A 26,857-nucleotide genomic window follows, 5' to 3' on the forward strand; every position below is an offset into this window, starting at 1 on the left:
AGGAAAAGGAGTACATCAAGGCTGTATATTGTCACCCTACTTATTTAACTTCTATGCAGAGTACATCATGAGAAACGCTGGGCTGTAAGAAACACAAGCTGAAATCAAGATTGCCGGGAGAAATATCAATAACCTCAGATATGCAGATGACACCACCCTTATGGCAGAAAGTGAAGAGGAACTCAAAAGCCTCTTGATGAAAGTGAAAGAGGAGAGTGGAAAAGTTGGCTTAAAGCTCAACATTCAGAAAACGAAGATCATGGCTTCTGGTCCCATCACTTCATGGGAAATAGATGGGGAAACAGTGTCATACTTTATTTTTCTGGGCTCCAAAATCACTGCAGATGGTGATTGCAGCTATGAAATTAAAAGACGCTTACTCCTTGGAAGGAAAGTTATGACCAACCTAGATAGCATATTCAAAAGCAGACACATTACTTTGCCAACAAAGGTCCATCTAGTCAAGGCTGTGGTTTTTCCAGTGGTCATGTTTGGATGTGAGAGTTGGACTGTGAAGAAAGCTGAGCGCCAAAGAATTGATGCTTTTGAACTGTGGTGTTGGAGAAGACTCTTGAGAGTCCCTTGGACTGCAAAAAGATCCAACCAGTCCATTCTAAAGGAGATCAGTCCTGGGATTTCTTTGGAAGGAATGATGCTAAAGCTGAAACTCCAATACTTTGGCTACCTGATGCGAAGAGTTGACTCATTGGAAAAGACTCAACTCAGATGCTGGGAGGGACTGGGGGCAGGAGGAGAAGAGGACGACAGAGGATGAGATGGCTGGATGGCATCACCAACTCAATGGACATGAGTTTGGTTGAACTCCGGGAGTTGGTGATAGACAGGGAGGCCTGGCGTGCTGCAATTCATGGGGTTGCAAAGAGTTGGACAGGACTGAGCAACTGAACTGAACTTACCTCTTCTCTGTGCCTTAATGGATTTCTTCCACTCTCCCCCTCCCTTTCCTCACAAAATGATTTTAAGAACTCCAAGAAGGAGCATTATTTGTAATTAAATATCAGTGCATGTGTGTTTTAGAGCCTCAAAGAAGTAAATCATTCAGCTATCCTGGAGCATCTATTAAATACCTTAGTATTTCCCCCTGGCGTTTATACCCACTCTTCTTTCTTCTTATACAGCCGTACTGATCATGTAGGTCTTGACCCCATGTCCACTCCATCCTGTGCTGAGTACTTCTCTCACTTTCCACCTGCTATAGCCTGTGTTGTATCTGTCTTCTTGGCAGTCCCCGCAGTCATCTCATGAAAAAAGCTTTTTTTTTTTCCCTCCTGAAATTCTTAACTTGACCATCAATTACAAAGTAGCCAGAAGCCAGCTGACCTGAAGCCTAGACAGGGAGGGGCGTGGGACTGGGAGGGCCAGCCGTCCTGGGCGAGCATGAGGAGGACAAGCACCGAGGCTCCTGCATTTTCTTCTTTGTTCACAGTAGACAGTTTGCAGGTGTCTGGCCGGGTCTTCCATCGTCTCTGACCGAATTCACACTCGGGTAGCAGGCTCGGGGACTGCTGGTTCGCAGCCACGTTCGCAGGCTGACTTTGAAGGGAGGAAAGTGGGACCTGCTTTACTGCAGAAGCCTCTGCCCTTGGCCCCCGCGTCTGATCCTCTGCCACGGCTCCTTCCAAAGCTCAGGTCTCTCCAGGGAGCCAAGACAGGACAAGTCTCTACAAGCGCACGGCCAGGAACCCGGAGAGGAGACCAGAGCCGCGCTGCCCTGTCATGGAGGAGCTAGGTCATCCTGAGAAGAGTAGTAATTTCCCACAATTTACTTGAAAAGTCTTTTTCTTCCCAAATTAGTATTCTCTATGTACCACCTTGTCTCAGTGGCTCCATAGTTATTCAGAATTCCTGTTACCTGTAAAATCTCAGCGTTTATAGCCCTGAAAAGAAAGAACAAAAATGAAATGAACAACCAAAGGCATTTGCTGAGGCTGACATGAGTCACACGTATGCTGGAGTCGGTTTACACTTTACTTTTGAATTCTGGTTTAAAAAAAAAAGAAAAGGCGAAACCAAACCTTCATTTCACTCAGTTTGTCATGTGGAAGCTTGTCATTTAGAATATTTAATGGACACATTTCCTGAAAAAAACTTTATAAATCAAGCATGGTCTGACACACGCCTGGAAACCAAAAATTCTTAAATTGGAATCCTGGTTTTAGACTCGAATCCTTCTGTGGCCTGGGGCAAGTCATAGAATATCTTACCTCCCTTTTGCCATCTATATTCTGTCTCAGGGATGTTGAAAGGATTAATTAGTTAGTCTGTTAGGAACTTTGAAGATGAAAAGTACTTTAAAAGTGCTTCTTAATAGCATTATTGCTTAGAAAAGAGTTGCCACTTTTATGCTAACCACTTTATGTCTCAAATTATATAAGGAAGGTATATTTAGTACTAACTAGTAGTCGTAAACTAGAGGTAGAGCTTTCAAAGCTGTGAACATCAAACACTGGCTTTCAGAATTTCAAAGGAGCATCACTTTGTCTCGTGGAGCTGTGTTCTCAGTAATTAGTCCCAAAGATCCTATTTCAGGAAAAAGACGACCCTTTCATACAATGTACCACCACCACCACCACCAGTCTCTTTAAAATTCAGCCAAGCTTTTAAATTACAAAAGGGTGCATTTAGTTTTAAGTTGGTGCAAGGAGTATTGGAAGTGTTTTTGCTTTTTTTTTTTTTTGAGGAAGGAACTGAATAGAAGAGATAACCTTATTCTTTTTGGTTCCCTCTCCTCTGCTCTCCCAGTTTCATCCCAGGGATGTGAGGATATTGCTTTAACCTTTTCTAGAGGGCTTCCCAAATCCGCCTGCCAAAGGAGATGTGGGTATGATCCCTGGGTCAGGAAAATTCCCTGGAGGAGGAAATGGCAACCTACTCCAATATTTTTTTTTTCTTTTCAAATGAAGAATAATTGCTTTACAGTATTGTGTTGGTTTCTGCCACACATCAACGAGAATCATCAGATCAGATCAGTCGCTCAGTCGTGTCGGACTCTTTGCGACCCCATGAATCGCAGCACGCCAGGCCTCCCTGTCCATCACCAACTCCCGGAGTTCACTCAGACTCACGTCCATCGAGTCAGTGATGCCATCCAGCCATCTCATCCTCTGGCGTCCCCTTCTCCTCCTGCCCCCAATCCCTCCCAGCATCAGAGTCTTTTCCAATGAGTCAACTCTTCGCATGAGGTGGCCAAAGTACCGGAGTTTCAGCTTTAGCATCATTCCTTCCAAAGAAATCCCAGGGCTGATCTCCTTCAGAATGGACTGGTTGGATCTCCTTGCAGTCCAAGGGACTCTCAAGAGTCTTCTCCAACACCACAGTTCAAAAGCATCAATTCTTCAGTGCTCAGCCTTCTTCACAGTCCAACTCTCACATCCATACATGACCACAGGAAAAACCATAGCCTTGACTAGACGAACCTTTGTTGGCAAAGTAGCGTCTCTGCTTTTCAATATACTATCTAGGTTGGTCATAACCTTCCTTCCAAGGAGTAAGTGTCTTTTCATTTCATGGCTGCAGTCACCATCTGTAGTGATTTTGGAGCCCAGAAAAATAAAGTCTGACACTGTTTCCACTGTTTGCCCATCTATTTCCCATGAAGTGGTGGGACCGGATGCCATGATCTTCATTTTCTGAATGTTGAGCTTTAAGCCAACTTTTTCACTCTCCACTTTCACTTTCATCAAGCGGCTTTTGAGTTCCTCTTCACTTTCTGCCATAAGGGTGGTGTCATCTGCATATCTGAGGTTATTGATATTTCTCCCGGCAATCTTGATTCCAGCTTGTGTTTCTTCCAGTCCAGCGTTTCTCATGATGTACTCTGCATATAAGTTAAATAAGCAGGGTGACAATATACAGCCTTGACATACTGCTTTTCCTATTTGGAACCAGTCTGTTCCATGTCCAGTTCTAACTGTTGCTTCCTGACCTGCATACAAATTTCTCAAGAGGCAGATCAGGTGGTCTGGTATTCCCATCTCTCTCAGAATTTTCCACAGTTTATTGTGACCCACACAGTCAAAGGCTTTGGCATAGTCAATAAAGCACAAATAGATGTTTTTCTGGAACTCTCTTGCCCTTTCCATGATCCAGTGGATGTTGGCAATTTGATCTCTGGTTCCTCTGCCTTTTCTAAAACCAGCTTGAACATCAGGAAGTTCACAGTTCACATATTGCTGAAGCCTGGCTTGGAGAATTTTGAGCATTACTTTACTAGCGTGTGAGATGAGTGTAATTGGGCGGTAGTTTGAGCATTCTTTGGCATTGCCTTTCTTTGGGATTGGAATGAAAACTGACCTTTTCCAGTCCTGTGGCCACTGCTGAGTTTTCCAAATTTGCTGGCATATTGAGTGCAGTGCTTTCACAGCATCATCTTTCAGGATTTGAAATAGCTCAACTGCAATTCCATCACCTCCACTAGCTTTGTTCGCAGTGATGCTTTCTAAGGCCCACTTGACTTCACATTCCAGGATGTCTGGCTCTAGGTCAGTGATCACACCATCGTGATTATCTGGGTCATGAAGATCTTTTTTGTACAGTTCTTCTGTGTATTCTTGCCATCTCTTCTTAATATCTTCTGCTTCGGTTAGGTCCATACCATTTGTGTCCTTTATTGAGCCCATCTTTGCATGAAATGTTCCCTTGGTATCTCTGATTTTCTTGAAGAGATCCCTCGTCTTTCCCATTCTGTTGTTTTCCTCTATTTCTTTGCATTGATTGCTGAAGAAGGCTTTCTTATCTCTTCTTGCTATACTTTGGAACTCTACATTCAGATGTGTATATCTTTCCTTTTCTCCTTTGCTTTTTGCTTCTCTTCTTTTCACAGCTATTTGTAAGGCCTCCCCAGACAGCCATTTTGCTTTTTTGCATTTCTTTTCCATGGGGATGGTCTTGATCCCTGTCTCCTGGACAATGTCACGAACTTCCATCCATAGTTCATCAGGCACTCTATCAGATCTAGGCCCTTAAATCTATTTCTCACTTCCACTGTATAATCATAAGGGATTTGATTTAGGTCATACCTGAATGGTCTAGTGGTTTTCCCTACTTTCTTCAATTTTAAGTCTGAATTTGGCAATAAGGAGTTCATGGTCTGAGCCACAGTCAGCTCCTGGTCTTGTTTTTGTTGACTGTGTAGAGCTTCTCCATCTTTGGCTGCAAAGAATATAATCTATCTGATTTCGGTGTTGACTATCTGGTGATGTCCATGTATAGAGTCTTCTCTTGTGTTGTTGGAAGAGGGTGTTTGTTATGACCAGTGCATTTTCTTGGCAAAACTCTATTAGTCTTTGCCCTGCTTCATTCTGTATTCCAAGGCCAAATTTGCCTGTTACTCCAGGTGTTTCTTGACTTCCTACTTTTGTGTTCCAGTCCCCTATAATGAAAAGGACATCTTTTTTGGGTGTTAGTTCTAAAAGGTCTTGTAGGTCTTCGTAGAACCGTTCAACTTCAGCTTCTTCAGCGTTACTGGTTGGGGCATAGACTTGGATTACTGTGATATTGAATGGTTTGCCTTGGAAACGAACAGAGATCATTCTGTCGTTTTTGAGATTGCCTCCAAGTACTGCATTTCAGACTCTTTTGTTGACCATGATGGCCACTCCATGTCTTCTGAGGGATTCCTGCCTGCAGTAGTAGATATAATGGTCATCTGAGTTACATTCACCTATTCCAGCTCACTGATTCCTAGAATGTCGACATTCACTCTTGCCATCTCTTGTTTGACCACTTCCAATTTACCTTGATTCATGGACCTGACATTCCAGGTTCCTTTGCAATATTGTTCTTTACAGCATTGGACCTTGCTTCTATCACCAGTCACATCCACAGCTGGGTATTGTTTTTGCTTTGGCTCCATCCCTTCATTCTTCCTGGAGTTATTTCTCCACTGATCTCCAGTAGCATATTGGGCACCTACTGACCTGGGGAGTTTCTCTTTCAGTATCCTATCATTTTGCCTTTTCATACTGTTCATGGGGTTCTCAAGGCAAGAATACTGAAGTGGTTTGCCATTCCCTTCTCCAGTGGACCACATTCTGTCAAATCTCTCCACCATGACCCGCCTGTCTTGGGTGGCCCCACGGGCATGGCTTAGTTTCATTGAGTTAGACAAGGCTGTGGTCCTAGTGTGATTAGATTGACTAGTTTTCTGTGAGTATGGTTTCAGTGTGTTTGCCCTCTGATGCCCTCCTGCAACACCTACCGTCCTACTTGGGTTTCTCTCACCTTGGGCATGGGGCATCTCCTCACGTGCGTGAATCATACCACTCTAATATTCTTAACCTGGAGAATCCTGTGCACAGAGGAGCCTGGTAGGCTCCAGTCCATGGGGTCGCAAAGAGTTGGAAATGAATGAGCACACACACATGCAGAAGGGCTAGAGCTAACATTAAAACTTACTAAAAATATCTATCTTTAGTCTTAGTTCTGTTTTTTCTCTCTAAAGCAAGTTAACGCTGATCTGCTTTTATAATAAAGCATTGTTATAAGAACACGTGAAAGTGAAGTCGCTCAGTCATGTCCAAATGAAGTGTTATATAACTGGTACTAAATCTAAATTCAGAATCAACATCTTGACTGTCGTAGATGCAGTGAGTTGCCAGGCACAGCAGACCATAACAAGGACAAAGATTATAGAGAGAGACTTTAGAAACATGGTCAAGAAACGAAATTTGAATTGGGGGTAAATTGTGTCAGAAAGCAAGTCAAGTACGAAGTTTAAAGGAGAGATAGCCCTGAATCAGGCTAAGTCAAATCCCCAGTGTGATTGCTTTTGTTTTCTCCGTGTCATCAGATGATCTCATGTGTCAAGTTGCTTGTACTCTGGGTAATGAGTGTGGTCGATAAGCTAAGACCGAGTGAAGGAAAAGTCAGATTTCTCATAGCACTTCTCTGTGGCTTGACCCGAAAGGCTTTGCTTGTGTTCACTGCTGTGTAGAAGGTGAATGAGTTGCTGAGATGCTCACATACCTAACTGGTGCCTGGATTTAATATAAAATGCTTTAGCAGCTTAAGTGCCTCTGACCGTTACAGTAAATTACATGCTTCAGAAATATGGCTCCTTTGCATTTTGGCTTCAGAAATGTGATTTAGTAACATAAATAGCAAGCACTGAAATATTTGGAACCACCACTTAAAATACTTAATTAGTGGGTGTTTGGGACAGCCATTGTTTCTACTGCATATTTGCTGAGTCTGAGTAATGACGGTTTGAGTGTCTGCAATTCTGTCCATTGATTGTGTTAAACAAATGCCATTTTCTGTCTTTACCACATGTGTAAAAGGTCATTCTTTGTGTGATCGATTCTAATTAAAGCTTGTTTCTAATGGGAAATCAAAACATAACCCTAATTAATGTGTCATTCTCTTAAATTTCCTGCAGTAAAACCCTTGAAGACCGGTTGAAACTTGAAGCGAAAAACGGAACATTGAGTGTATCCGACACCACGGTTGGCAGCAAACAACTGACATTTACATTAAAGAAGGTAAGTTGCTTTCTCGTGTTCTTTTTTAATTCACAGAAGAAGACAAGGCTTCCAGCAGTGTTGTGTGTGTCTGACCTCAGAGCTGCCTTCCAAGCTTCCCCCTGTTGAGGGAGCGTGTGCTGTTCGGGCATGTTTTCCCTGTAGCCAGAGCCCCTCCTGGGTTGCAAGCACATTGCAGGGCAGAGCATTGGCAGAGCCAGGCGTCCGTCTGGTGTCCCGAGGGAGGCAGGCCCCCCGTGACCCCAGGCTCGGTACTGTTGGTGAAGAACCGCAGCATGGTTTCGGGGTCGCTGGGCCACCTGAGGTGGGACCTTGTAAAACAGAAGTCCTGACCATCCACCACTGTGAAAGAATAGTTCAGGCTCACATGGACTAGAAGATGATCAAGAACTGGTGATTTCTAATGTGTTCATCACAGTGCAGTCAGCTTGCCCAGGGTGGATAGTTTCAGGAGGCGAATTACTTTATCCGCAGTAGGTCCCATTCTAAACTGACTTAACCACAGTCATTTCTAAGCCACCTTTGATGACACCTGACATACAATGAAGGAGGAATAAGCTGCTTTAAATATTTGCTATGAACAGATGAGTGAAGAAGCTCCATGGTTTTAGTTTTCAAAAAAATTTTTTTCTCATTTAGTCACTCTCGCTTAATATGTATTGTCACAAAAAGGGAAAGAATGACAAAGACTTCACTTCTGATCCTTTTCTTAAATTGAGATATAATACAAGTATCTAAAATCCACCCTTTTAAAAATATACAGTTCAGGGTTTTTCAGTTCAGTTCAGTTCAGTAGCTGAGTCGTGTCCGACTCTGCGACCCCATGAATCGCAGCACACCAGGCCTCCCTGTCCATCACCAACTCCCGGAGTTTTTAGTAGTCGCCAAATGCTGTGCTCAATTATCACCATCTAAATCTGGACCATCCTCATCACTCCAGAACAAAACCCCACCCTCTCATGTCCCAGCCTATGGATTTGCCTGTTCTGGACATTGTGTATATATATAGAATCACACAACGTGTTTTCTTTTGTGACTAGCCTCTTTTACCTTAGCATGTTTTTAAAGGCTAATCCATGTTGCAGCATGTACAAGAGCTTTATTCATTTTTGTGACTGAGTAATATTTAATTCTATGAATATACCACAGTTTTTTGTTGTTCAGTTGCTAAGTTGAGTCCGACTCTTCTGCGATATTATAGACTGTAGTCCACCAGGTTCCTCTGTCCATGAGATTCTTTGGGCAAGAATACTGGAGTGGGTTGCCATTTCCTTCTCCAGGGGATCTTCCAGACCCAGGGATCAAATCCATGTCTCCTTCAGTGGCAACGGATTCTTTACCACTGAACTACCTGGGAAGCCCATACCACAATTTGCTTATCCCTTAATCTGATGGTGGACATTAGGGTTGTTTGTTGTTTTAACTTTTTGAGGAACGACTAGACTGTTTTCCAAAGCGATGGCACCATTGCCCATTCCCACCAGCAGTCTGTGAGGGTTCTGTTTTTCTCATCCTTGCCAATACTTGTTACTGTTGGTCTTTATTGTAGTCATCCTTGTGGGTGTGAAGTGGTATCTCACTATGGTTTTGATTGACATTTTCCTGATGACTAACAATGGTAGAGCATTTTTTTATGTGCTTATTGGCCATTCATACATTTCCTTCGGAGAAATGTGTTCACAACGTCCGCTCATTCATCTCTGGTTGTTGACAGTTCTTTCTGATGTCGTCAGAAGGCCTGCCAAATGATAAGGATATTTTTTACTTAGTTATCATTCATTATCTTATATAGATACAAAAAAAAAGGCAGAAAAAGAAAAAATATTGTTTTTTCTTTGTGATGAGAACTCTAAGGATTTACCCTCTGAACAGCTTTCCTGTGTGTAATATAGCAGTTTTGACTGTAGTCTTCACACTGTACATCACACCCCTAATACTCCTTTATCTCGTGACTGAAGTTTGTACTTTTGATCACCTTTTCCCAAATCCCCCTCTTCCCACTCCTCCCATTAGAACTTTTTTATTCTGTGTGTAAGAAGCTTTTCAGTTAACTCTGTCTCCATTTACAGCAAACTTGCATCTTACATTTCTCATTTAAATAAGCCAAAACTGGCTGTGTGTTCAGACTAACTCATTGTGCCTACTTTCTTAGAGATTCTCTGTACCCTCGAACGTTTCCTAATTCCCTCTGAAGTTCACGATGCTGAGGGGGCGGCAGGCATAGGTCTCCTGTAGGAAGACCTCGCAGGCTCCCAGCTGCCCAGCCCAGGGCTCCCTCTGCCACACGAGGTGAGCTGGGAGGACACAAGCACACTCCTTCCCCACGTTTCCCCAGTTGGAAGGTACTGAGGTCAGTATCAGTTTATGATTTGTGGTAAACTGGAAATAAGATGGCTCTGATTCCCCCACCCCCACCCCCAAAAAACAATAGAGGGCTACCCTGATGGCTCAGCGGTAAAGAATCGCCTGCAATGCAGGAGACGTGGGTTCAATCCCTTCGCCTGGAAGACCCCCTGGAGGAGGGATTGGCAACCCACACCAGTATTCTTGCCTGGGAAACTCCTTGGACAGACAAGCCTGGTGGGCTGCAGTCCATGGGGTTGCAGAGTTGGATACAACTTAGTGACTAAACTGCAACACAAAAATGAAACATTTAAGTGAAAATACTTAAAACAGCCTTGAGGTTGAGTCTAGCAGAGGCTTTGAAACTAGGGAATGCATCAGTTTGCGTTTGTCTTGTGCCTGTTTCATCCTTTGACTAATAGAATTTCAACTATTAAATCTTTTTATATATAAGAATTTTATATAAGAATTTTTATGCAATTATTGTTGTGGGTTTTTTTTAATACAAATTCTTTTATACTAGGTATGTGATATATTCAGGTAAAATCTTGAGTTTTCCAAGTATTTTTATATATACTTTCTAAAATGTTAATCAAATCGAAGGAGAAAAACCTATGCTTTAATATTATTTAAAATTGTGTAGTGGCAAAACTAGGATTAGGTCCCAGATTCTACTTTTAAATACCCTGTAGTTCATTCCCTCAGGGGCCCTGGGCCAGCCGGGTACTGGTGCAGGTGTGGGCTTTGCATTTAGCCTCCCCTGTGTCCTGAGATAGGACTGCCATGGATGTGGGGAAGGAGTCAGGACAGGAACAGGGAGGAGAAGGAGCTGGTTGGCTCTTAACTTGTAACGAATTGGTCACACAGTGGCAACATCTTGCAAATACAGCTCTTCTCTAGATTGGGGATAAGAACAGTTTTTTTTTTTTTCTGGACATGGGCTTCCCAGGTGGTGCAGTGGTAAAGTTTCAAAGCCTGCCAGTGCAAGAGATGCAAGAGACCCAGGTTTGATTCCTGGGTCAGGAAGATCCCCTGGAGTAGGGAATGGCAATGCACTCTAGTTTTCTTGCCTGGAGGATCCCATAGACAGGGGAGCCTGGCGGACTGCCCATGGGGTCACGAAAGAGTCAGACACAAATGAACACACACATGTTTTTGGACAGAGGTTTTTCTGCAGGGATCGCTGCTACCTCTGAGCTCACGTGTAGACACCTGCCTTTGTGGGGACTCCACGGGCCAGGCCTCGTGGAGTGCACTCCAGGAGACGGAGGGGGGGCTCCTGGAAGCCGGCTTTGCCACCACATCCCCAAGGGAAATCCATGACAGATGTCCGTATCAAAGACGCAGAGCAGCTCATGACTTAAAAAGCCCTAGCACCCCCTGTTTATCTTTATTTAGTACCTTATTTCCCAAAGTTACTTGGGCCAGAGGCATTTTTAAAGGGATGCTTCTTAATATGAGTGTTTCCCTGGTGGCTCAGAATGTTAAGCGTCTGCCTGCAATGCAGGAGATCCCTGGGTCGGGAAGAGTCCCTGGAGAAGGAAATGGCAACCCACTCCAGTATTCTTGCCTGGAGAATCCCATGGATGGAAGAGCCTGGTAGGCTACAGTCCACAGGGTCGCACAGAGTCGACACTTCAATTTTCTTAATATGAAGAAACAGAATATTAAATAAGCAGTGTTCAGGGGCTTGCTGACACACCATTATCTGGTCTGCTAGGGAGCCTGCAGTTTCCCTCGGGTTTCTGAGTTCTCCATTCACAAAGGAGCCTCAGCCTGCTCTCTGCCACGTGCTAGGGACACACAGAACAGACAGACGTGGCCGTGGGTGCCGCAGTCCCATGGATGGAGGGAGATCACATACAGTCACCTCATCGTAATGTGGGACATGCCCCTGGAGGCCCAGGGCTGGGCGTGTCAGGGGCCCGGCCCAGTGGAGGAGTGAGGGACAGCTGGGCGAGGGGCAGGCAGCGCCCTGAGGGGCGGGCAGGGTTCCAGCCTCCAGCCTCGCTGTGGGGTGGGAGTGAGCCTACGCGTGAGAAGCATAGCCGTCACGGGGCTGCCAACTGTGGCCTCACACGTAGCTGGAAAGGCACGTAGAGCTGTCCAACAGGGCCGTGTCCAAAGTTAAATTTTAACCGTGGTCTTAAGAACCGTGGAAAGCGGTTGAAAAGGTCTAGTTAGCAGGAGACCGGCATACCGTTTCTATTTTTAAAGAGTCACTGTGGTCCGTTGCAGGAGGAGGCAGACTGAAGGGGGCTGACAGAGGTTCCTCATCCTGTAGTGAGAGGTCAGGCTGGCCTCAGGCAGGAAGGACCGCGCCCCGGACTGGGTGGGGCCAGGGGGTGACCTACAGAGGAGCACACTGGGCAGGGTCACTTTGAAAAGGCTTTGAAAAATGGTACATAGGAAAAGTGCTCGATTCTTCAGAATCTCAGTCCAAGGGTTTCCTCAAATAGGAAAGAGTCATCAGTTTTTGGTCTTACAAATCGTGTTCTTTGCTCATGATTCCGTCACCTCCCAGCTCTTTCACTTTACAGAAGTGGAATGATCCCAGCAATAAGTGAACACAGAGACTTGTTCTTCAAGGTGGACATATGAATGAGTACCCCCAGGTGCCTGGAACCGGCGGGTCACAGGCCGCAGGCCGTGCAGGTGTCTCTAAGGCGCCATTTTGCAACTTTGAAAGTGGTTGCCCCGCCACTGCTGTCAAAGTTGGACTTTCTTTCGGTTCCACCAGCTAAGAGTTTTATTTTGAGCTTCACAGTTAGGGGTTAGTATTCTCCAAACCAGACTCGGTGGAACGGAGCTGTATTCTTAGAACTCCGAAGCTTCTCTTCCCTTCAGCGCAGATTCTGCACTGATGTAGCTCTCTTCTGTGAGATTAGTGACACTGTTTGGAGGAGGTCTGGTTTTCTCACCTGAGTGTTGAGAACAGTGCCTTCAAAGCAGCCATCCCAGAACTCATGTGCCCTTCCGGCCGTGAACTTGCGATTGACTGATGTGTCTGCTGAGCCTTTATCAGTGTTTAGTGGTAGCTCTCTCCCTTTCAAGGGAGTTTGATTCTCTTTGGAACCAGTTCCGGGGGACTGCATTGTTAATCATGGGTGGGTTATTACACAGTTTGGGAGCACAGAAGGACTTTTTTTGTCTTTAAGACAATGTGAGTAAACTGATGGGTAGCTCTGGCTTGTCAACGAAGGACAGTTCCTCAAGAGAAGTCGTGGGCGTTTGGAAAGCCATCACGTCTTCCTCAGGCTAGCTCCCCCGTGAGGGGCTGTGTGGCATGTGGGCTGAGGAGCCAGCCTCGAGCTGCGTGGTTCAGGCAGCGCCCCGGCCCCGGGGGTTTAAGGCTCTGGGCCTCACAGTGACCGTGGCCCTGGCACTGGTCCTGCTGTCCCTGCCGGAACTGGGCTGAGAGTGCTGGTTGTGCCGTTGGCATTCCGATGGCCCCTTGGAAAGGGGTGTTGGCACGTCCTTTCTCTTTCTTTCCCCTCATGTACTCTTCTTTCTCAGTCGGAGCAGCAAAAGAAGCAGCAGGAGGCTGAGAAACTGCACCGGCAGGAGAGGAAGGCTGTGCGCCGCTCGGCGGGCCATCTCAGGTCCCGGCCCCGGCGGGGGCGGCCATTCCACTGATTCTGGAGCAGGCCCTGCGCGTGACCCCGAGGAGCTCAGTGCATCTCCCCCGCCGGATCGTCGTTCATTTGTGCGTGTTAGCCACAGCCGGGGTTGGGCAGCCCTCAAGTCCCTGGGAGCCCTCGCATCTGCAGAGAGAAGTCCAGACTGGGCCATGGTCCCCAGGCCTCTGGTCAGACTCTGGGGCTGGGCCCGCTGGCCACGTGGCGCCCTGGGGCACCTCTGTGCCGTGTGGCTCCCTGAGAACATTATTCCTTCCCCCTGGTTTTAATCCAGTGTGAGAGGTGGTTGTCTTCGAATACTGTAAGAGGTGCCCCGTGAGCTGAGAGGGTCTCCTGGGCTGCAGACCAGGGCGTGGGGTTTTCTGGAACTGTCTGCCCTGCCCGCTGCTGCCCACACCTCCGCTTTGCCCCCACCCCCACTCCCACCCCAAGAGGCCACTCCCGTCTCTCCCAACTATGGGCTTCGGTCAGGTTTGTGTTTTTAAGAATGTGCCGGTAAGTGTGTTTATGTGTTGGTCTGGGATTTTTTTAAACATATTTTTATACCAAGGGAATGTAAATTAAATGGTAATAGCCATTTAAAACAGAAAGTGGAAGCTACTGGATATTCTTTTAACTTGGCAGAGGATTAAATACAGGTTTTTTTTTCCCCCAGTGTCTTAAGTGCAATTAGAGATATACTGGCTGGAGACAACGTTTATAAAAATAAATGCTTTCATTTGAACAGCTTCTTGGAGAGAAACCCATTCCTTGAGTTAATTTGAAAAATGACTTTGGTTTCTTTGTATGCGAATGTGTGAAGAGTCCCTGAGATAGTGACTCTTGGGGTTGTAAATGATAGAATCTAAGTTGAGATGTCAGGAGCAAAAAGACAAAGGCTCTAATGAACACAGCCAGGCTGGAGAGTAACCGCCTCAGGCCACTGGGGTCCAGGCCTCTGCACCCAGGCCGGCCTCCTCCTTTCTCGTCTCCCTCCTGTTGGGACCTTGCTTCTGACTCCTCGGTCTCCCCTCCTGTCTTCCTACAGCCCCACCCCCACCACGTGTCTCTGCTGCCCTGCAGACTGGGAACAGCACAGGTCAGGCTGTGATCTCTGTGGTATGAGAGGGAGAGATGTTTCCAGGAAAAAAAGGAGAGAGAGAGACAGAGTGTGTGTGTGTGTGTGTGTGTGTGTGTGTGTGTGTGTGTGTGTGATGGGGTGGGGGGGGGGTTGTGTATACACAGACACGTCACCAGAAAGAGACTCCTGTTACCTGGGTTGTGTGTGTGTGTGTGTACGTACACAGACACGTCACCAGAAAGAGATCTTGTTACCCAGAGGGTCCTCTGTGGTCTGAGAGAGAGAGGATGTTTACAGGAAAAAAAAGAAGAGAGTGTATGTGACTGTCTGTGTGGTGAGGTGGGGTGGAGTGTGTGTGTGTACACAGACCCATCACCAGAAAGACTCTTGTTACCTGGGCTGTATGTGTGTGTGTGTGTGTGTATGTGTGCGTGCGCACAGACATGTCACCAGAAAGAGCCTCCAGTTACCTGGGCAGCCAACACGACTTGTGTTGTGATACCAGAGGGCCCCCACCATGCCTTTCTCGGCCTGTCCCCTGGTCTTTTCTCAGGGCTCCAGCTTCCTGTGACTCTTGTGTCTCCCACATCGTTTGAGAAGAAGGTAAAGAAGGATGCTGCCGGCTGGCGTGTTTCCCTGAGGTTGAGGGACCTATTTCCAGATCTGTGTCCTGGGGTCAGGCTCTTCTGCACCTATACCTGGCTTTCCCGGCACCCCCCCCCCACCTTTTCCTTCTTTCTTTGGGGGTCCTCCCTGTGGTTTGGGGAGCCAGTACACCTTTTGGGGAGTTCGCAGAAGCAACGCTGCTTCTGGCCAAGGGGCTTCGCTCGCCTGTGAAGTGAGGGCTCGTCTAAGTCTGGAGCCTCAGCAGGATCAGGGCGATGGTGCAGGCCCGTCCAGGATGCCTGAGCCGGGGGCATCGGGGCCAGCCTGTGACCCGGTGGGCAGTCCCAGCCCTGTTGCTACCACCTGGGCGTCCACTGGCTGTTTAACCTCTCTGGGTCTTGTTTCCTCCTGAAAGTGGGCCCAACCCTTCCTTTGGGTGAGGAGCGCGTTGGGCCCGCGCATCCGTGTGTACCTGGCACAGTGAGGCTCTGCAGTGCTCCGTGAAGTGCCATCAGCACCGTCCTGCCCCCACGCTGCACGCCCTCTGAACTCAGCGTGTTCCTTAGCACCAAGGTGTTCCCAGGGTGAGGGGCCCCTCAGCGTTTGCTCTGGGGGATTCCTGAAAGGGCAGATGGAGGCCTGAGCTGAAGCTGTGAGGGACGTTTAAGACAACTTGCCGAATAGATAGAAAGCTGCAGAACGCATCCTCCAGGCCCTACGGTTCCCCTAGGGACTCCTTGAAACAGCCCCTCCTCTTCAGAGTGGCTGTTCCTGGAGCACCTGCTATAAACCCCACGTTATCTTCGAAGTACCTTGTGTTTTTAAAATGTCACATGAGTTTTGTGCTCCATGATTTCTGATCGCTTCCTCACAAGCCTGAGAACATGACCGCGCTTCTCCTGGGCTTCCACCTAGAAGGTGCTGGCAGGGTGTCCACGAGCCAGAGGCCCAGCCTGAAGCTGGGGGCCTGGGTTTTACCATCAGGACCATCCTGGGGTTGTTGTTCAGTCACTCAGTCATGTCCGACTCTGCAACCCCATGGACTGCAGCATGCCAGGCTTCCCTGTCCTTCACTATCTCCTGGAGCTTGCTCAAACTCATGTCCACTGAGTCAGTGATGCCATCCAACCATCTCATCCTCTGTTGCCCCCTTCTCCTTATGGAAAATTTCAAACCCAGACCAAAGCCAAAGAGAGCTTAAAGAGCTTCCGTGCACCTATTCATTGTCCAGCTTCAATAATTAACAACATAGACTCCCCCTGGTGGTACAGTGGATAGGAATCCACCTGCCAATGTAGGGGACATGGAGACACAGGTTTGAGCCCTGGCTCAGGAAGATTGCACATGCCACAGAGCAATTAAGCCCACATACCACAGTTACGGAGCCCCCGTACCGCAGCTAAAGCCTGGGCCCTGCAACAAGAGACGTCACCGCAATGAGGAACCCATCCACCGCAACAAGGAGTAGTCCCTGCTTGCCACAACTAGAGAATCCTGGCTCACAGCAACAGAGACCCAATGCAACCAAAAACAAATTAATAAAAATAATTTTTTTAAAAGTTTAAAAAATGATTAATGACAATGACGCAAGCTCGTCTGTTTTCCTCTCTGCTCCTATCCATTGGCCTTTTATTTTAACTGTTTTATCCCAGACATCATGTCATTTTACCAGAAACATGCATAATGCTTTACTAACATTGTGTGTCCCATCCGCACCCCCCCCCCCCCACATACCAGAATGTAAACTCCATAGGAAAGATAGGAGTGGGTGTTTTTTTTTTTCCCCTTTTCTGGTCTGTTTTGCTTACTGCTATATATCAATCATCTAGTACAATGCCTGTTACACAGTAGCTACTTAATAGATATTTATCAAATGAATAGTTGTGTCAAGTTAGACGAGGACTGTAGGTTGGATTTTGGATTAAAGAAAAGGGGTGATTCTTACTTGACAAGAGCTTTTTCAGAGCTGAAATGCCTATTTGAATAGCTCTGGAAAAAAGAGGGGAAAGAGAATCAGAAATAGTGACTATAGAACCGTTAGTAGGAATTTCAGTGTACAGAAGAATAAAAAATGTGAGATCAAGAGTTTCTGAAAAAGAGATTCCAGCACGACTATACACCTCTGGGGATAATCCAGAAAAGGAGACAGTCATGTCGGACAGGGGATGGTTATTGGTCTGAGATCCATCAGTAGGCAGTTCCTATTGCTGTGTAACAGATTATCTCAAAACATAGTAGCTTAAAGTAACAGCTGTCCAGCAGCATCAGGGGATCAGGAACTCAGAAGCAGCTTCGCAGGGTGGTTCTGACTCCTGGTCTCCACAATCAGCTAAAGGCTTGACTGGGGCCAGGGGAGCCCCTTTCCAAGTTCACACACGTGGCAGTGGGCAGGAGGCCTCAGCTCTGTGCCACATGGGTCTCTCCATAGGGCCACATGGGTGTCCTCCCCTCACCCAGAGCCAGGGATCCAAGACAGCAAAAGAGACCGAGACCAAGGCCACAGTGCTTTTTAGATCTGGTTTAGGGCTGGCACGGAGAAGGCAAAGGCAACCCACTCCAGTACTCTTGCCTGGAAAATCCCATGGACGGAGGAGCCTGGTAGGCTGCAGTCCATGAGGTCGCTAAGAGTCGGACATGACTGAGTGACTTCACTTTCACTTTTCACTTTCATGCATTGCAAAAGGAAATGGCAACCCACTCCAGTGTTCTTGCCTGGAGAATCCCAGGGATGGGGGAGCCTAGTGGGCTGCCGTCTATGGGGTCGCACAGAGTCGGACACGACTGAAGCAATTTAGCAGCAGCGGCAGCAGCAGCAGGGCTGGCACGTCATCACTTACCTTTTCTCTGATCCGTCGCTGGTGAGTCACTAAGTACAGTCCACACAAAGTGGAAGAGAAATTAGGTACCATCTTTTGAGAGGATGGAGTATCAAGTAGGGTTGCCAGATAAAATATAGTTACATTTAAATTTCAGGCAAACATAACTTGGTATAGATATGTCCCAAATATTGCATGGGGCATATTTACCTTAAAAAATCATTTATCTGAAAATCAGATGTAATGGGTGGCCTGTATTTTTATCTGCTAGATTTGGCTACCCTGGGAAGCATCTGTAGACATATTTTAGCAAGACCTCACTAGCCAAAGAGGGATAGGTTGGAGTGCACAGAGGCACGGACCTCACCTAGATGACACGGGGCAGAGGATGCAGGCAGTTCAGATCGGCAGGCGGCAGGGAAGCAGGTGGCTGTTCTAATTGCTTGTTTTCTCACTGGGCTGAGGTGAGTTTCTTCCCCCGCTGACCGTGCCCTGAACTTCCGTGCTTATGACCAAGCTCACCCTTGATTTCAGAGCCTTTGTTCTCTGTGAATCTCTTAATCCCCAGGAACTGTCCATCCGTTTCCTCTGTCTCCTTCGTACCCCTCCACCCCCATGAGCACCTTTGGAGAACACTCATCGCTTGTTCAGAGTAATGAAACAAAAGACATCGAGTTGAGTTGAGAATCCTGGGCTTTTGCTTTTCCTCTGATTTTATTACCCCTCTGAATTTCCATAATTCTACCTCAGTGTTTTTCAAATGTTTTTTTCACTGTGTCCCATAGTAAGAAATACATTTGACCCTGGAGAAGGAAATGGACAGTATTCTTCCCTGGAGAATCCCATGGACAGAGGAGACTGGCAGGCAAGAGTCCATGGGGTTGCAAAAGAGTCTGAGAAGATTTAGTGACTAAACAATAGCAAATATGTATAAATACTATAAGTTGACCCTTGATTGTTTCTTCAACATCCCTGTCCAAATGAGCAGAATTTTTTTTTTCTTCTCCTTGGCAAAATATGGTGCTGCCTTATATTTGGAGTTGCCTTTTAATTAGGCTGATACAGTGGCTTGATTTAGAATCTGCTCAGTCCCATGGTTGTGTCCTACTCTTTGTGACCCCATGGACTGTAGCCCCAGGCTCCTCTGTCCATGGGATTCTCCAGGCAAGAACACTGCAGTGGGTTGCCATGCCCTCCTCCAGGGGATCTTCCCAACCCAGAGATCAAACCCACATCTCTTGTGTCTCCTGCATTGGCAGGCAGGTTCTTTACCACACCTCAGAAGCCCAAATACTACACACCTTTTTGTACATGTAAGGAAAATTCCAGTCTTAACAGTTTTGATTTTTTTTTTTTTTTGGCTGCACTGGGTCTTTGTTGCAGCATGCCGTTTTCTCTAGCATGTGGGATCTTAGTTCCCCAACCAGGGATCAAACCTGCGTCTCCTGCATTGGAAGGCAAATTCCTGATCACTGGACCACCAGGGATGTCCCCATTCCTAATAGTTTTTATTCTTGAAATTCATTTTTTTTATCCACATGTAAATTTTCTAAAATTAGTGCAATAAAAGTCTAACAGATTTGAAAGAATTCTTTTGGGAATTAGGGTCCTGCCTCCTACTTAAGACTTAACCTTCATCATCAGCACATCCTGGGTGAATGGAAATTTATTAGAAAACATTCTGTCCTTGCCCTTGAAGATACGATGTCCTGGAGCCAGGTTTTGGGAGGGACACATCTCAGGGTGTTTGTGGGGTGTCCTGCTGCTCAGACTCCTGCAGAGGCTGGAAATCACCCATGGGCTCCAGGCCTTCCTGCCTACCAACCCCCACTGCCCCCCAACCCCTCCCCTCCACCCCTCCATACACACGTCTTAATTGGGCAGGAAGTTGTTGTTTTCTGACGGTGCTGGAATCCAGACCCGAGCCTATTATGGAAACCCAGATGGCACTTCAAAGTTGGAGGGCCATACACTTTCCTGTTGGGTGGGAGGAAGGCCAACTGTATTTTCCTAGTAGCCTTGGGTTTCTTTCAGACTCAGGGCAGCATCACGAATCCTAGGCTCTCGGAATTTGATGGGACCGACCTTGACGTTCAGCAGGCCCTCACACCTGCCTGATTGGATTTCCCCTGTCCTGTCCCTTTGAACTCAAGGTCCAGCTTCTGCCGACACACCCGGCTGACCAAGGGCCTTCCTCCTGTTTCAGATGCTCCAATTGTGAGTTAAAATTTGAGTGGAAACCTCCCTCCCCCAGCCTGGGTTTCTGAAAGGCGAGTTGAGGGTCCCCCTCCCTGCCTCCCTTCCCCTGATGTCCTCCCCCACTCCTCAACTGAAGCCCTGTAGACCAGGGGGGCTCACCTCTCAATTTTTCCGCATCTTAGACCCTCTCCTCCCCGCTGCTTGACTCCTTTGCGTGTTGGGCGCTGTCTGGCCCTTGGCTCGTCTTCACCCACCTGTGCAGGTGCAGGCGCGCCCAGGTTTCCTCCTTCTTTCTCAGGACCATGTCCCCTACCAACAGCCTCTCACCCTTCATCTGTGTGCCTGCTAGAGTCTCAAGTCAACACACCCAGAACATGGCAGGGACCCCCTGCCCCTTGTTCCTCCCCCTTGTTGCTCATCCAGTAGCCTGAGTCAGAAATCATGGTTCCTATCAGTATCTATTGATGACACTGTGCAAGGGTTACCTTCTTGCAGAACTTGCATTTTCATGGAGGGAACAGACAATACCTCACAGGCTTTGTGAAGGTGATGAGAGCCATGAGGGCCGGCTCAGGGAGAGACAGGGAGTGAGAAGGGGCCGTCACTGGGCTGATGAGGCTTGGTCAGGATAGCCCCTGTTGAGAAGGTGAGATCTGAAAAAGGCTTGAAGGAGGGGAAGAACATTCCAGGCAGAGAGGCTGGAGAAGCCCTCAGAGAGCTTGAGAATCAGATTGTCTTTTGGCGGCTCTGAGATGAGCAGAGCCCCTTGGTTTCTGACATCATAGCTGCTCCTCTGATCTGGGCCCCCTCCAAGAGCTGCTGAGCAGAGGCCCCAGCACAGCGTTTCTCTGGGATGTTGACGGTACAGCCTGTTGGCCAGTGTGGCTGGCACTGTCACTCTTGTGACTGAAGCGGGAGCCACTTGGTGTCAGGCGTGCCCTGAGGCCCCAGCGCCCCTGGCCAAGTGTGTGAGCCTCCCATGCCTGTAGATGTTGGCTCCACGGGCTGAGAGTCCGGGTAGCAGCGCCTCCTGCAGACCCCCAACAGCCCTGCCTCTCCTCTCCCCACCCCCCATTCCTGCCATCCTTGAGCCTCCCGGGCTGGGCAGATTTTTCTGCACAGGGATGGTGGCAGAATCTGGGGTACCCCAATCACGCTCTGGGAAACTGAGCCTTTCACGATGAAGGGCTTACAAAACCCCCATTGGAGACGGATGAGTAGAGAAAACAGAAGGAAACGAGGAGACGTGGGTCTGGCCCAGGCTTGCTCCTGGTTAAGCTGCCTGTCAGTGGCCAAGTCACTTAACCCATCCATGCCTTGGTGTCTATGTCTGTAAAATGGTTTAATAATATCTGTCCCCTAAAGACTTCAGAGGATGGAGCTTAATGAATGAGGTCCATTAAACTCCTCAGAAGAAAGGTGTAACTAAATATAAAGCACTATTGTAATTAGCTCTCAGGCTCTTTAAACCTTGTTGCATCTTGTTTTAAGAGAGTTACCATGACAACAAGTTTGTTTGAAAAACACGTAGAAGAGGCATGGCTATAACTCTCACAATAATAAGTGAACTCTATTTCGCTGGTTTCTGTTGTAACCAAGAAGCTCCCTACTCCCTAGTTGCCTTAGTGGTCTTCTGTGGACATCCAGCTACTGCTGCGACTGTTAACTTCTGTGTCTGTGGCGAGACCTGTGTGGTTATTCTCCCGTGCACACAGCAGGCACTTAATTAATGATTCTGAGTTAATGAACTCCACAGGCTCTGGGTGTTTGTTGGGCTGCATAAATTGGAGACATGGTCACGCTATTAACCATGCTGACTCTATTAGTCAGGGTTCCCCAGAGAACAGAACCAATAGGAGATTTTACATCTACATAAAGAGATTTACTATTAGCAGTTAATTGGCCCATGTGATGATGGAGGCTGACAAGTCCCAAGCCATGCAGCCAGCAAGCTGGCTTGGGTCTTTCCCAAGAAGAGCCAGTTTTTCAGTCTGAGTCCAAAGGTCAGAAAAAGACCGGTGTCCGAGCTCGCAGTCGGGCGTGAGGAGTTCCCTTTAGTTCTGCCTTCTTGTTACGTTCAGACTCCAGATGACCAGACGAGGCCCACTCACCCTGGGGAGGCCCATCTGCTTCGCCCGGTCTACCCCATTCGAACGCGCGTCTCAACCAGAGACAACCTCACATACACACCTGACCGAAAGTTGGTACCCATGGCCCAGCCAAGCTGACACTCAGCCCTCCTCCCTAATTAGAGCTCCCGGTTGGCAGACATGGTGGCCCTCAGTAATGGTAGATGGTTCCAGATCCGTGGGCCTCTCTCTTCAGCCACCAGGATGGCGGGGGTGGGGGGGGGTGGCATTCCTGCTGCCAGTGGGAAATGGGGCATGGATCTTTGAAGAGTCATTTAAGAAACGTCTGCTAGAAAATAATTATTTCCCCTGAGGGTTTGGCCTGGAAGTAGGGTCTTTGCCTTTCATGTAGTCAAATGTAGCCCCACATGAAGGGAAACCAGCATGTTCTCCTTTCTTCAAGGAGAGCTGAGTAACAGACCCTCCATGAAACTATATGAAAAACCTCAGGTTGGGGGCTCAGACCCACCCGCTCACCCTCAGGGTAAGTCCCCAGGGGCCACACCATCTGAGGCTTCTGTTCGTGTCTCCTCACTTTCTGTTCTTCCTCAGCTTTTATTATTACTTTTCTTCTTCTTTTTGGTTGTGTTTTAAATTTAGCAATATCCTTTTTTAAATTTTCATTTACTGTTTTTGGCCCTGCAGCATGGCATGTGGTATCTTAGTTCCCTGACCAGGGATCAAACCCAAACACTTGGCATTGGAAGCACAGAGTCCTAACCACTGGTCACCAAGGAAGTCATGTTATTACTTTCTAAACCTTGGTGTGTCCATTCACAGGGCCATCTATCGTCTCCACCCTAAACCCTCCAATTAACTCACCCAGCTCTGGCAGCCCAGGAGATGGGCTGTGTCCACCCTGAGCAGCCCTGTTTTAACTGATGCTGATAAAGGGAAAGGGAGCTGGACAGAACACACTGCACGTCTCCCCCTGTTCTGGCTCCTGTTGGACCCTCTAGAGACAGTGGTGACATCAGGTAAGGCCGGGGGTTGGGGGGGCACCTGTGCAAAAAGGCCATCAGATTGGCCTGGAGCTTTGCAAGCTTTATCAAACACGTGGGTTGAGCTCCTTCCTGCTACTGTTAACCATAGCAACACCTTCCTGGGGCATGGACTTTGCTCACAGCGGTGCCTCCCACTTTCGGGTCCCCAGGTACTACCAGCTAAGGAAACAGCTGGGCTTGCAGGTTACCACATCTAGAAATGTGCTGGATTTCTTTCTCTGTCAAATGGACATACATGTTTCTGCCTCCCAAGGCCATTTAATGAGATAAAGTGCATAAAGAACAAGACTTATGTTGTGACCCCATAGACTATACAGTCCATGGAATTCTCCAGACCAAAATACTGAAGTGGGTAGCCTTTCCCTTCTCCAGGGGATCTTCCCAACCCAGGGATCAAACCCAGGTCTCCTGCATTGCAGGTAGATTCTTTACCAGCTGAGCCACAAGGGAAGCCCAAAGAAGCAGACACTGCCTAGAAAATGATAGGATCTGGTGGATGTTAAACATCCACGGGGTTTCCTTGGTGGCTCAGTGATAAAGAATCCACCTGCCAATGCAGGAGATGCAGGTTCGATCCCTGGGTTGGGAAGATCCCCTGGAGAAGGAAATGTCAACCTACTCCAGTATTCTTGCCTAGAGAATTCCGTGGACAGAGAAGCCTGGCAGGGTACAGTCCATGGGGTTGTAAAGAGTCGGACACAGCTTAGTAAGTAAACAACAACAAACACCCTCCCCCCTTCTCTGTTCTCCCCCCTTCCCTCGCCAGTCTGGCCAGCACAGTTGGCCCAGTGTGGACCAGGTAGGTGACGTGAAAGGAGCAACACTGCAGGAGCGACCTTGCGGTGGGTTCTGCCCACAGGACAGCCACCTGACTGTGTGACAAGGTGGCACCATGGTGGAGACTCGGCCTCAAATGTTAGTGAAGTGGGATCCATGCTTGGGTCACAGGCTCCATCACCATGGAAACAGTTGGTGGAGTCCTAGGCTTCACTCCCCACTGCCTGACCCCATTTGTGCCACCACTGATTCATCAGCAGGAGCCAAGTCCTCACCAGTCCTCTTCCTCGTGAGTCCCCTGTGCGCTCAGTCGTGTCCTACTCTTTGCAGCCGCATGGACTGTAGCCCGCCAGGCTCCTCTGCCCATGGGATTTCCCAGGCAAGAACACTGGAGTGGGTTGCCATTTTCTCCTCCAGGGGATCTTCCCAACCCGAAGATTGAATCCACCTCTCTGGCGTCTTCAGCACTGATAGGTGGGTTCTTTGCCACTATTGCCACTGCCTCTGTTTTTGAAGGAACATCTCAGAGAAGGCTCTGGATAAAGACCCGAGAACTCACTTCCTGAATCTCTTTCTTCCCGCTGCCTGGTGGTCACTGGGGTCTCCCTTCCCTTGCTTGGGATGTTGCCAAGACCCCAAATAGGAAAATGCCTTCTGTTCCTTTCTGTGTGGTTTTCTTGATGAGAATAAAGCCTGAGTTTTGGGTGAATTTGAAAATCTTTCCTGCACACATTCATCTCTGTCCTTTCTCACTTGGATTTCAGAATCCCAGTTTCTTTCTAAAAGCATATTTGCAGTTTAAAGAATGACACACAATACTTATCAATAAATCTGACTTCCAGCTCAGCAGTTTTCAAAAATATTTCCATCATATCTACGCTGCAGAATGTCTGGTGGAAAAAACTCATTGTTCGCCCACTTCTCCCCGAGGGCCCTGGCTGGGCAGATGGTCACCAGGTCAGGGCTAATGCAGATGGCAGCCAGGTGGGCGTGGCTGTGATGGGTTGGAGGAGAAGCCCCCGAAGCTGAGGGCAATCCGGCCCTAGAGACCTGGCTTATTTTGCCTGCTTCCCTTATTAGGACATGGTCTCTAAACAGGGCTTGAGGCTTCAGAGTTTCTGTCAATTATACTTGAAAATACTTGTTCCATCAGTTTACTTTTCGAACTCTACAGGCAAGGTGTGTTCGAGCCCTCAAGTGTGTGCCTGGCATTGCCCCAGACAGTGGATGGGAGATGGGGGACATGTAAGAGACAGATAAGGCCAGGTCCTTCCCTCCGTGGGGACACAAGTGAGCCAAGAAAAGCAGGATGGGGCTAGGCAATGCAGGGCAGGGTTGGGGTGAGGAGTGCCAGGACGCCCTGGAGAGTGGGGAATAGAGTCTGAAGTCTCCAGGCACAGACATGAATGACAGGCAGCAGCTGTGCTGGGAGGTGGAAGGCCTCGTGGGGGGCACGGTGGGGTGGGGGTGGGGGGGTGCCTCGATTCTGGAGCAAGGGCGACCTGGCAGCATCTTGAGCCCAAGTGTGACTTGGCCACCTCAAGCGTTCCTTCCTCCATCACCGCATCGCCTCGCTCATCCCAACGAGGGTTTCTTTTCAGAAATGGAATATGGGGACCCGGAATGCTTCAGGAGGAAACTGGGTTGTGGGCATGTGTCAGATTTCATTCATATCCAACAGCTTTGAAGTCTTTGTCTTTCCGGGCACCTTGCTTGGGTGAGGACTGGAAGGAGCCAGCCCACTGTGCTCTGGGCTCCTCTTGGACCTGCTGGTCACCCCAGGCAGCTGCCCCATATCTGGGGCACCAGACTCTTCGTCTGTCAAGGGGGTGACATCTGGGCACCTCCAGTGCTGAGAGAACCTGCCCAGGCTGTGTTCTTAAACCATCAGGCCCCAACTTGGAACCTGACTTTACCTTATTCTTTCTAATTAGGAGAGAAATACATGCTGATTATTTAAAGTGCTTTAAACATTATAAAGAAGGCTGAGTGCCGAAGAATTGATGCTTTTCAACTGCAGTGCTGGAGAAGACTCTTGAGAGTCCCTTGGACTGCAAGAAGATCAAATCAGTCAATCCTAAAGGAAATCAACTCTGACAATTCATTGGAAGGACTAATGTTGAAGCTGAAGCTCCAATATTTTGGTCACAAAGAGCTGACTCATTGGAAAAGACCCTGATGCTGGGAAAGATAGAAGGCAGGAGGAGAAGGGGATGACAGAGGATGACATGACTGGATGGCATCACCGACTGGATGGACATGAGTTTTTGAGCGAGCTCCAGGAGATGGTGAAGGACAGGGAAGCCTGCTGTGCCACAGTCCATGGGGTCACAAAGTGTCGGACACAACTTACTGACTGAACAACAACAACAAAACGTTATAGAAATGTAACAAGGAAAGTGAAATTCCCCCAGAACCCCGGTTCTCCAGAAATGACTGCTGTTGTTACTCACTTGATCTTATTGTCTGGACGTTTGCTAGGAGGAAACAGCCACAACCCACGGCCGAGGTTCCATGCACAGCCCTTCCATGTCTCTGGGCCTCTTGATGGGCAAAGCACATTTGAGGGTACTGTGAGGGGTTGGGAGGCACTTTTTGCCATTAAGGAGCTTCCAGTCTAAGGAGGGAGACAAAAATCCAGGTGAAACTTAAGCCAAGAGGAACCTAAGGAGACATGGTGCTAAAGGTCATGTGGTGACCTGGCTGGGGTCCTGGCACAGAGAAAGGACTTCAATTTAAAAACCAAGGAAATCCGGGGCATCCCTGGTGTTCCAGTGGTTAAG

At 47.9% G+C, this 26,857-nt stretch overlaps 1 protein-coding gene across 1 annotated transcript in view; it reads left to right on the forward strand.

Annotated features, from left to right (window-relative positions):
- NOL10 (nucleolar protein 10) overlaps window positions 1-14,212 on the forward strand; it is a 93,491-nt gene extending 79,279 nt beyond the window's left edge. Inside the window, exons 20-21 of the mRNA XM_055540933.1 lie at window positions 7,400-7,502; window positions 13,362-14,212. Of these exons, the coding sequence (XP_055396908.1) occupies window positions 7,400-7,502; window positions 13,362-13,481 (223 nt within the window). The 3' untranslated portion in view covers window positions 13,482-14,212. The remainder of the gene's footprint in view (window positions 1-7,399; window positions 7,503-13,361) is intronic.
- The last annotated feature ends 12,645 nt before the right edge of the window (window positions 14,213-26,857 follow it).

This window comes from Bubalus kerabau, chromosome 11 (assembly GCF_029407905.1).
Source record: "Bubalus kerabau isolate K-KA32 ecotype Philippines breed swamp buffalo chromosome 11, PCC_UOA_SB_1v2, whole genome shotgun sequence".
NCBI classification, from domain to species: domain Eukaryota; kingdom Metazoa; phylum Chordata; class Mammalia; order Artiodactyla; family Bovidae; genus Bubalus; species Bubalus kerabau.